The sequence below is a fragment of the Aythya fuligula genome, chromosome 8 (genome assembly GCF_009819795.1).
Source record: "Aythya fuligula isolate bAytFul2 chromosome 8, bAytFul2.pri, whole genome shotgun sequence".
Classification (NCBI taxonomy): domain Eukaryota; kingdom Metazoa; phylum Chordata; class Aves; order Anseriformes; family Anatidae; genus Aythya; species Aythya fuligula.
Window position 1 is genome coordinate 16,145,557 of NC_045566.1, and position 12,376 is coordinate 16,157,932.

Consider the following 12,376-nt stretch of genomic DNA (forward strand, 5'->3'; position numbering starts at 1 on the left):
TTTTACATCATTTCAGTGACAAAATTTTTAACCTGCACTGAAAATACAGAGAAAAATTGTACTGACTTCTGTAGTAAGGCATTACAGATAGCATTCTTCTCCAGCAGTTTAGTTGGGATGTGGAACACTTCTACGTACCGCAACTTACAAGACATGTTAACAGTTGATATTGTAATTTGTGGGTGGGCAGAATGGTCAGAGTGTTGAATTATCTGAGCTAGATAATAATACATTTTAATTAAATAATAACTACAATTATTTAATTAATTTTTACCATAATACAAGAAAACCACCTTACAAATGGGACTAGGCCTGCTTGTCATTAAGTACTAATAACTGGGGTTTTGATTTTTTTTTTTTTTTGCTTTTATACTGTGCTATTTTGATATTTCTGCTTAGTGATTAAAACCTCACAAGTAAAAATTTAAGCATGCATGTTTATCTTAATGCTAACATTCCAGCCACTGAAAATGGGTGGTTGCAATGGTAACTTTGCATTAAGGTGAGTATATGCTTTGGATGCGTGCCCAAGTGTATAACCTTTGTACAGTGTACATTGTATTTGAGGAGGAGTTACCAAAGTCATAAGGCATGATTATGACTCATGTCTATTAACTGACCTTTTCACCCTTCAAAATCTCTTCCACCAAGTAAAATATCATATCCTGTAGCTTGTATGATATAGTATTACTATTTTTTCTTAACAACTTGACCTATATATATAATGTTACTTGGCTTTGAATGTTAGACAAAATTAGATAAATATTTTTCTCTGAAACATCAATAAGAGTATTTATATTGGGGTGAAGTAAAACAATTATTAACTTTCTGTAGCAGCAGGAATGCTTTATCTTAGGTGTTTATTTCAACACCTGCTTCAACAGATACTTGCCTGTAGTAATTGCCCATTTGGGGAATGGGGAGAGTGGTTATCTTTTGTGGACAGGTTACTAGCTTCTGTATTACATGAACTTAGAGGCAAATTCTCTGTACAACATCTGCATTAACTTAGTTTCATATCAAATAGTTCTGTTACATCAGAATTGTATTTGAACTTAAAGCATTTCAGAGCAGTAAAATAACTGCTTGCACCAAACCTGAGCTTCATGTAACTACAGGGAAATCAATCATGTCAAATTGAGACAAATCCAGTGATAAGAATTTCTCTCAAATAACTTTTCATCTCTAACAGTTGTTCAGAATGCATATTAATTTCTGAAAGAAATAGATACCATACACACCTGTATGTTGTATTTGTCTGGCAAAAATACTAAAATACAGACCTTATTTTAGAAGTCCATATAGTATATATTCAATAAATAATTCCAAGCCACTAGGATGAAGACGTGTTTTTTATATATATCTATATCTATATCTAAAACAGAAATTACAGATGGTCTCATGAAGAAAGCAATGACTCCCTGTTTATCTGAAAGTGGTTTTTTGTTTTTTGTTTGTTTTTTTTTTTTTTTTTTAAAAAAAACTAACCCTCTTTCAGTGATTACTTTTACTATTAGTTTTAAAATGGAAAAATATCTTTTCAAAGTAGCCTCACTGTCACACACGCAGAAATGTTGATTTCTCTGCCACTTACCAGTCTTTAGTTTATCTGTGAAATATATATTAATATATTTTTACCATATTCTGTCAGAAAATAAGATTATATTTTTCAGTTTAAATTTGGAAAATGCAAGATGCATGGAATTCATGTGTTGTCCATAGGAGATATGATATGCATGTAAGCCCATTTTTGCTTCCCAGTCCAGTATGTGAAATATCCAGCTGTAGTTCAGAATCTGTGACGAAGGGACTTCTTTTCTTCTTAAAATGCATATGCTTGTTTGAGCTTGCTTCTCTTTCATTTATCAAACTGTCATTTAATCCACCTGCTTTTCCTCATCTTTTAAACCAGAGTGTGTGCATTTATCGAATTATCAATACATGCTATGATAATGTTACAGGAATTAGATGAAAACTCATTATTTCAATGTTTTTACTGAATGCATCTGTGTGAGGCTGCATTTCAGGGGGAATTACTTCAGTCTCCTGGGTACAATTCTATGGTAAATAATTATTGGAGATGCTTCCAGCATACAGTATGGCATTAACAGTTCATAAAGTCATTTTCCCTTTATCTTGGAAGAACTAGTTTATATTTTTGGCATTTAATAGAGCTTCTAGTAGTGTGTGGTCTGTTTGAAACCATATTAGGTATGCTAAATGTAATTTTCCTCTGAATGTGTTCAGCTTCTTTGTCTTGTTATGCTGACTCAGTTACAGTAGCACCCCTGATACCATCAGTGTTTCACGTGCACCTAAAAATGAGAAGCTAAATTAAAACTAAGACAGCAAGGTCCCATAACAGAATGGAGGAATGACATTATTACAGGCTCAATTTCATAACCTGACCTTGTTCCTGGACACACGTAATGAAAGCTGTGACAGCAGGCTGTATTCATTGTATCCGAAGTTTGTGCCATTTCTGCCCTCCATCTGACAGTAGGCAGGGTAAGGTTCGGTTCCATTCTGCCAGGCTCCTTGGCACTTCTTTGTTGGGAGCTGCAAGTTACAGACAGAAGTTGGAAAGCTGCTGGAGTATCTGTACCGTGCCTGTTGGCAGAATTTGCAGTCATGTTTCTTGGACAGTGTGGCCATCTGCTGATTTCAGATTCAGGTGCTCACTGTTCGTGCTGTACCAGAGCCTTTGTCAAGTTCTTGCTATCGTGAGGAAGGAAACTGGGGGTGGTTCTTTTAATGTCATTTCTTTGCAAGCCTTCTTGCAGGTCCTTTTAGTGTAAGGTCTCCAGGAGCTGCTGCAGTGAGAAGCAGCTGAAGGCAATGTTTTTTAAAACGTTTCCTTCCCCTGCCACAGAAAGGAAGCTCTCTTCTGCTGCTTGCTGTGATTGCCGTTGGCACGGCGCTGGCACAACTTCCAGCTCTGCAGGCGAACCTTTTGGGGAGCGTACTTCTCGAGTCAGTAAGCTTTGGCCCAGTCAGACATTGCTTGTGGCTGGCAGCCTAGGCAGTAGCAAGGAACCCTGCACAAACAATTGCTGAATGTTTAGTTTTGGTTTTGTTTTGGAGTGTTTTTCAGACATAGAAGGTAAGGAAAAAATACCACTTGAGAAGGTGGCTTTGGGAGCACCAGCAGTTGTTTCTTACCCTCTAAGTGTAGTGTTCACATGGTGAACAGCATCATAGAGAACTTTAATACCTGTCTGGGCGTGATGGTGGGGCTGAGGCAGGACTGTCGGTGCAAGCTGAGGCTGTTGGCTGCAGCCCCGCCGCTGCCAGGCTTCCCCACTGGATGTTCATGGGGGCAACATGGGGGAGGGGCAGACAGGACCTGCTGATCGAGGGCTGTCGGTGGGACATCCCTATTTGAACAAACAGGCTTTGTACATATAACATCTCTGATAGGTGCAGCCAGGCCCTCACTGTATGCACCGTGGAACTGAACTCCATTTAATGAATGTCCTACTTGAATTTATCCATGTGTAATGCAATGCACTGCAGTTATTTGTACCTTAAGCAGCCTCTTGGTACAAAGAAGAGAACTGTGACTTGGATTAAATTTAAATCCTGATTTGCGACATGTTAGCACAGCAAACTAATGCCAAAATCTATTAAGCCTTCAAGGTTTTTTTGTTCTTGACATTGGGTGAGTGCTGAGATCTTGACCACAATCACATTTGCTTCTGGGCAGGAGGAAATAGTCCCTGTAGTTCCAGTAATCCAGACAAGCCGTCACATATGGTTTTCTGAATGACTTTAGGGGAAGGGGGGAAGGACAAGGTTTGCAATTGATTAACATTGTTCTTAAAATCAAAGACTACGGTAGTTTCAGAAATTACTCTTAGAGGGCTTCAGGGACCTTTGGCAGTTAGTTCAGAAAAACAACTCCAACCCCACCCCTCAAAAAAAGATTATTCAGAAAATTATACTAAGAGACCTAATAGTTCCAAATCTGTATTTCCAGCTCCTCAAAATGAAATGAAAAATGAATAAACATTTAGTCTTTCTGGATTATGGTAACTTTTTAAATTATACATGAGATTATTTTCATCTTTGTTTGAAATGAATATGCTTGCGTTAAACAACCAAACATTTTTGACTCTACATGTCAAACAGGATTTCTTATTCTTTCAACAGACTGTAATAGACAAAAAAAAAAAAAAAAAAAAGGAACCTATAATTCAAAGGTATATAAAAATGAATGGTAATACTTTTAGGAAAAATGTACTCAGTTTTACTGTGAGTTCTGATATGGCTTTTTCTTTTTTCCTGAAGGCAGATTGGGTGTATGTTAGTAGCAAGTCATCGTGAAGTGTAAATAATATTGTGCATAAGTACTCAGCAGGTGTCAAGCATTCTGTAGTTTAAGGCCCCACTTAGGTTTCTGTAAGAATTCCTACCAAAATTGAGCAATCTGAATTCTTACCCTGTCTGATATTTTCTCAGCCGAACACCGGATCACCCAGTGCCGCTGTACAGTGCTGTTAGAAGCAAGTCTTCGGCAGTTATTAATGCCCAGTATTTTAGGGTTATCTTTTCCTAAGTTGTGGCAATTTGAGGATCTCCTTTTAAATTGGAAGTCATTCAGTTTATCAGACAATCCCTTTCAGTTGCATATATTCACCTTTGTGGTAATTTCTTCTGTTCAGCGGTATCAAGTTCCATCATTGAGACAAATTCAGTTTGTCAAGGCACTTGCCTCATTCGTTATTTGGTTTAGAGTTGACCTGAGAAAAAGTGCAGGGACTTGATGGATTTTTATAAGCATTGCTGGTGTCTCTCACCACATCAGCCAAAACAGACTTTGTGTATTATTAGAAGACATGCCCAGACCACTACCCAGTATTTTCAGCAACTATACTTAAAACGTTTCCCAGGAGTACAGAAATTGAAGGCTGGCATCTAGCATTCATCTGTGCAAGTAGCTGGTCTTTGAGCCAGCAATCAAAGTGAGGTTGAGCTTTAGACCATTGCAATAGGATAGCTACGTATGTGGTTTCCTCGTCTGTTTCTCTAACACACACTTCCTCTTTTTAGAGCACTAATATCTAATTTGTGGTTCTTGATAGTTCATTGCATTAAACATAGCTTCAGTTTCATTACACACTGAAATATTTCAGAAATCTCCAGTCTGGCTCCTAAACATGTGTTTTCCCACTGCTAAGTGTGCCTTGCTGCCTGGAACTGCTTTCCCTGCAGCAGCCCAGGAGCAGGTTGTTGGGAGCAGCACGGAGCACCGCTGCCCTTTGCTGCTGCTGGTGCAAAGCAGTGGTCCTGGGCAGGTGGTATGGCACTGGGGGGGAAGGACAGTGTGCTGCCAGGGGGCCAATCCTGGGACCACCCAGTGGGGAACGGCTGCTCCCTTTTAACCAGCAGTCAGGGCATGACCAGAAGTCAAGAAAGGAAACTAAGCATCAAAAACTGGCTGCCCGTTCTTTTGTCTTAGAGCAGGTCCCACTGCTTTAAAAATCTAACTTTGTTAGGCCAGCAGGAGTGGTTTAATCATTACTTGCCTCTTAAGAGAGGAAATGCTCTGATGTTTCACATTAAGTGATTCTGGGAGGGAGAGTAAAGGAAGTAGCCATAAAAAAAAATAATAATAATAATTGATGGCTTCTTGATGTAGAAAATGTGAATGATTTTTTTCATCTTTGCACCCCTGCCTGCCTGAACAGTGCAAAGGAAAGGAGCTGGTCCCCACCCCCAGCTGATCTTTCTTTCCAATTACTGAATTTTCAGGCTGAGAGCACAGAACAGCTGTCTTCTGAAGGATGTGAGGCTCAGCCTGGGAGGGAATTCATCCAAATGGGGAGAAAGAGAATTTAAAAATAGAATAAAATAAAATAATTCAACTCTAACAAGAGGCTTTTGTAATAGGTTAATTCAGGTACCATCAAATAATGCTGGAGAACCCTGTGTTTTAAGTAATTTCTCGGTTTAATAGAGTTTCAGCTGGGGGGTTGGGCAGATGCCTTCCTCAAAGGAAAAAATCTTACTGTTCTTTCTCAACTCTGAGACGTTCTGCCCAGTGGTGTTCATCTTGGCATCAGCTCCATTTTGAGATGGAGCACTGCTGAGGGTGCTCATCCCTCTGGAACAAGGTCCTGTCTCCAGCCCTTGTTGCACCTCACAGCAAAACGTGTTGGAGCAGCAGTGGTGTGACTTTACTTGCAGAACGCCCTCTTGCTCTGTTCAGTGTTGCTGAGTCTGTGCTTTCCTCCTCTGAAGCCTGTTTGCTTCCCAGTGACCTTTGTGCCCAGTGAGATGTCTAGATAACTAGGTGACAGGATGCTTTCAGTTCAAAAGTGCTGTTAACTCAGGATGACAAGACAGTGTCATCCATGGTTTTGCTTGGGGTTTTCTTGTAGTAGCTCTAAAAAGTTTACGGTCTTGTAGCATAGCAAGCTTGTTGGACTTTGCTTAAAACACTGCATCCCGAGGCATTGGCAGCCACGTGGTGGTGGTGTCTGTGTATACGGATATAGAGAGATAAGCGATATTATATATGCATATGTATAAATACTTAGTTCCTTATAAAATTTTGTAACAACATTGAAATAGCATCAGCTCATAAAGCTTGTTGAAAGTCGTTGCTGTGGGATCAGCTCAAATGCACAGACTGTGACCTGCTACCTGTGTCCGCATCCATGCTGCTGGTGTCTCTGAAGCATGTTAAAGCTTTAAAGCTTCTGCGTCCTGAAACTCCAAGTCTAGGAACAGAGGGTGTGCTGAGACTGCTCAAACTGAGGAAAACTTTATCTTAGGTACTAGAAATCTGGAATGCAAATTCCTGATGAACGTGAAGAGTGAATTGAATTGAAGACTTGCTAGAGACACTAAGCATCTGGAACAGGGGCTGCATAAACCTCTTCACTGAAGAGCATAACCTCTTTAACAGGTGGGATGTGGGGCCAAAGAGGGATTAAAAACCTGCCCTGTAACAAAATATCTTATTGTTCAATAGATAAACAATTAACTCAAGTCACTTTGGGAAACCCTAGTCTAGAATATTTGTGAATTATTTATATTTTAATTACATTGTTCTGTTTGAGAAGTGCACGTTCTTGGCATATTCTTAGCATACTTTAGGTGCTATTATGGGAAAAAGGTTTTTAGTTTTGTCTTACATTTACCTTTCTTTCTGTGAGCTTTGAAAAGTGGGATATCATGCTTTGAAGGCAGTAAGATAAGTTTATATCTAGGATTCTTGCAGAGCAAGTGTAAACTGTCATGACTTAAAAATACGGTTTTCGTATTTACAAACAGTTTTGATTCTGGTTTGTAAAGGCTAAATAGTGGTATGCTAATCTTTAATCTTTTTTGTTTATTTTACATCCCTAAGTTTTTATCTGTTAGAGCAAACAGGGAAATCAGAGATAGCAATCTAATTTGGATGTATTCATTTAAACACCAACACATTATGTAACAATTGCTATACACATTTATTTTCAGTTTCAGTTGTTTCTCAACATGCACCGTTCAACACGTGGTTGTTGGTTTTCTTTGTGATTGATGCAAACCTTTGTACTAGTTGCTAATTGCTATTGATTATTCTAAAAAATAATCTCCATATGACTATATATGGAAGCAATGTCACGTATTTCCCAGTACAGCTATTAATAGCCTCTCTACATATGCATAATAAATTATTTATTTTAATCTGCAATGACAAAAGTGTACTTGCAAGAATCACGAGTGCCCTTTAAATATATATTTGCATGATTTTTTTCCTTTTGCATGTCTCGCTCGGTTTGTCATTTCTAAATGGCTTGTTTGTTGTCTCTTTCACAAATAGACAAATCTCGTGGCAAGGTGGTGATTCCAGCTACTTTTAATAGTTAAGAATCTTTCAATTACTAACTTTGTATTAAAAGTGACAGCTGTAGATGGAAATGTCTTAATAACAGGGGGTCTAAAGATGAGTTAGTGAACTTCTATAACTATGCTTACAGATTAGTAGATTGGATCTTACTTACAGAAGGCATTATCAGTGGAATGTGCGCAGATCTAAATATTTTGACTAGCATTATCTGTTGACATGCATGGCCGAGGCAGAACCTTCACGACCTTCATTTCCCCAGATTATTACAAAAGCAAACCCTGAAGTACATAACACAAAGCTGCAAGGGGTTCCTTATGGCTGTTAGTCATAGAACCAGAACCTCAGAGCTTTCCCACTTCTTTCATTTTTTGAAATGAATCTATCAGTGCTTGAAGTCACTGAATACTGTTCTGACTTTTTATCAACATACAAATGTGACTTTTATAATGATGACTTTTATAAATATTTCATAATTATTCATGTGGGGTTTTTTGTTTGGGATGGGTTTTTCTTTGTTTTTTTGGTTTTTTTTTTTGAAGAAAGATGCATGTCTGTAGTCTAAAAAATACAAATAGCTGTAAACTATATCTAGAGATCATGTGTTCTGGGACCTCATTACAGTTTATTATACTGATGCTATTCTTTTTGAATTCCTTTCCAAATGGTGGTATTTCTGGCAGCAAGTAGTGATGACAAATAATTTACACCAAAAACTTTTCTAATTATCCCTTCATATACCTCACTGTCTGTCCAAGTATCTAGGCGATTTCTTTATCGTGTCTAGGAAAATCTACAGGAATTTTGGTCTTTCAGTTAGTGAGCTTGCAGATCAGGCCACGTGTACACTAAATACATCCTGAATCGACAGTGGATCACATTCAGAGTTCAGGAGAGAGACACGCTGATCATCACTCGCTTAGCTAGCCTTCACTATGGCTGTGGGTGGGACCTAGTGTCTGCTTGTTGTACAGACTCCGTGTAGAAGACGACACACAGGAAGAATTACTACGTGTCGTTGTCTTGGTGTAGGTTCTATAATCACGCTCTTCGTACTTGTGAGGCACAAGCATGACCTCCAGCGGTACCGGGCACTTCATTCCCTATTCCCTTATTACAGCAACTCCCACTCATCATTGGATTTATTATTATTGATATTATTTCAGCCTAGTTTGCCTGCACAAAGAAAAGAAATTTTTTTTTTTAATTATTTTTTTTTAAGTGAAAGGCTTTATTTGAGTGTTTAAAGAAAAAGCTTAGCAAGCTTACTTTCAAGTAACATCTTGATACATCTTTATTGTCTATAAAGATGCCAGTACTTAAACATTTGTAAGCATCATGAAAGTTTTTTTTTCCTTTTTCCTTTTTTTTACTAAAGAAATACATTCTAATGAACATATAGAAATTCATCGTAGTTAATAATTGTTAGAATTTAGTCTTAATTCCTATATCCATCTGCTCTATTAAAACACACAATTAAATCTAGAAAGTTACAAATGTGAGTCATTAGCTCTGAGGCATATAAATGCCAGGCAGGCAGCCACGACAAATCCAGAAGTATTTAAATCTCTTGCTGTTAAAAATAGGCACAGTAAAGATGTCACTAAATTTAAAATAAATCTGGTGTAAAATGTAACTCCAGTTAACGTGTAATGTCTTTTGATAATGTTGCTTTAGGGCAACATGAATGGAGACCCATGGTCAATAAATGGTCTTAACAAAGTGAGCATTTAATATACAGAGGCCAAAAGTCTAGTCACTTCAATTTTTCAGCATGTGTTGTCAAGTAACCACATTTTCTGGTAGTTATATTAATGTTTTTCTTTCTAGGGGGATGCCAAGAGTCTTCTAGTCTCTGAGAATCTGAGCACTGGCCAAAAGTTGGACTTTTCAGATACAATGGTACAGCAGAAGCTGGATGAAATAAAGGACCAAATCAAACGGGAAATAAGGAAGGAACTTAAAATCAAGGAGGGAGCTGAGAACCTCAGGAAGGTCACAACGGATAAAAAGAACTTGGCATATGTGGACAACATATTGAAAAAATCAAATAAGAAGTTAGAAGACTTGCATCATAAGTTACAGGAGTTAAACGCACACATTGTTGTAACGGATCCAGAAGATGTTACAGGTACTGTATGTCACAGTGAAATTGTTTTTTCTTAGCTTAGATAAACTGTAGCCCATTTCACTTGAAAAAGCTGCTCGGGGAATAAGCGAATCTGGGAATAAGCAAATAAGGTGGAGAGTTTGTTCACCAATGTGTGCTTATTTATTTTGACTCACACAGAAATGTCTAGTCTCTTTCAGTTTTATATATTTTTTGGGGGGAGCAGTGTTCACAGGCTATTTGATGGTGCTCTAAAGACTAACTTAACCTGTGCTAGTTCTTCACTTTGGCTATTACCATATTAAAATATTTTCTCAATCTTTCTCTTATTTTCTAGTAGCTTTTCGCTATGTAAGAGCAAATTTTGGTGTGAAATAACCACTGTGGGGTTGCCATTTTTCAAATATTTTTACAGTTGTTTTAATTAGTATTTTCTGTGGCTTGATGATGGCTTGATATTAATTTTGAATAGACATGTTTTTTTACATACCAGTCCTGGTGTTTTAAGATGGAATGTTGTAAAAGTAAACAGTCCTTTTTTAAGTTTTACGGAATGACTTAGGAGGTGTTGCCAGCCTGCTGATTTCACATTACACAGACTCTTCTTGGCAAAAAGTTAATAAATGTACACATGCCATTGAAGGCGTTTGTAAAGTGAATGCCGAGCCTTAAGAAGCTTGTGCAATAGAGTTAATAGACTGCATGATCATTATTTTTGAAGTAAGCTTGGATACAGTGAGAAATTAGGAAAGTATTGGCACATAGTATCAGGAATTCATATAATCTGGCCCTGTGACATGCTACAGAAGTGTTGAAGTGTCTATGGTAGACTTGCACAGTGTTCTCTGCATTTGTTGCTTTTGAGGTTTGAGAGAGACAATACAGGGGGGAATGGAACTAGTGAGGCAGAGTAGTTGCTGCAGCATGAGATAGGAATACAGATAACATGCTTCATAGATAGCCACGTGTTGTTTTTTTTTAGTGGACATGAAGCATTCAGTTTCATATTGGCTAAGGTTTATGAAAGTCATCTTTGGTGTTGAGAGTAGTGGGGCTTTTAAGCTAACAGGAAAAAGGGAGAAGAAATAAAATTGGGTTCAATTTCTGTAGAAACAAATATAAAAGTCTGTATGGATATAAATGTGTCAAGTCACTGTAGTAGTGGAATTTGAAAAGTAGATGGCACAGGATGATGGCACATTAGAGCGCCCCTTTCAGTGCAGCATTTAAAAATTTTCCCCAATGAGTTAATCAGCAATATTGTCCATGTACATGGCTCAGGAAATACAATAGACCCTAAGAAAGCACTTAGTTTTAAAGAGATTGAGGTCTTTGGGTGCAAATAAATAATTAAACGATGCTGTTCAGAGCTGCAGTACATGGCTGAAAAAGCTGGCAGTGCCCATGGCTTTTGGGAAAACAGCAGCAGCCAGGCTCGGCAAGCCTTGTGCTCAACAACCAGAGCCTTCGTGAAGGGCTTATGGAAGAGATCAAAGCTGATAATCTTATGTGCTTCTAAGTGCTTTTGATGCATACTAAGCCCCTTAATACTATATTTTAACTTTTATTCTGTTCAAAGCATTGTTGGCAGAAAGCCTTTACAACCTTAATTATTAAAATGTGCCCTGAGAAAAGTACATTATTTCTTTAATACTTCAATTATTGCAGGTTACAAATTTATTAAAAAGAAACTTAAAACTTTGTGGAGATCTTTATATTAATTATTTAGTATCAGATCAGGTATTCCTATATAAGACCCATTTTAATACAATATACTTCACAACCTACTTTAAAAATACATGTATATCTTTTTCAGATCAATGATCTAAAACCTCCAAAGTAGAAATGATTGAGCTTTTGTGTGCCGTTTGCTTTATAATTTAATTGCCTGTCTCCTTCTTCATTCATGGTCACTAATTCATGGGGGAGGTATGCTATCACTAAACATTTGATCTAATTTCAAACTAATGTCTGCATGTCATCTAGGTGATATTCTGATTTTAATACTGAAGTACTAGTTTTAACTTGAGATATTAGTGAGATAGGCCCTTGTAAAATAAGTTTAGTAGCGTAAGATTTATGATACACATGCAGAGTTGGCTTAAGTATAAAATATTTACACAATATTCAACAAATACACAGAGATATGGCCCTAAACATCCCTATCATCTGTCAGTACAGCTCTGTGGAGAGGTCACAGCTTTCTGTCTGGTAATTCTTGCTTTTCCTCCAGAGTGATACAGTGAATTTAATAACTGTTTATTGCTGAATATGTGAGTTTCCCAAGTATAAGCGAGTTATTTCCAGAGGTTAGCTCTATTTTGAGTTACAGCTTTTCACTTTAGCTTGTATTTGACCTTTTTCTGATTCAGTTAAAATCTTTTTTAAAAGATAAGGACGTATATGGGAAACTTCTAGACTGTGCAAAGCAT

General features: G+C 37.6%; 1 protein-coding gene across 2 annotated transcripts in view; it reads left to right on the plus strand.

Moving 5' to 3' along the window:
- The window catches only part of PKN2 (protein kinase N2), a 54,341-nt gene that overhangs the window by 14,708 nt on the left and 27,257 nt on the right, over positions 1-12,376 (plus strand). For both annotated transcript variants that reach the window (XM_032192204.1, XM_032192205.1), the window contains exon 2: positions 9,665-9,965. In XM_032192204.1, the coding sequence (XP_032048095.1) occupies positions 9,665-9,965 (301 nt within the window). The remainder of the gene's footprint in view (positions 1-9,664; positions 9,966-12,376) is intronic.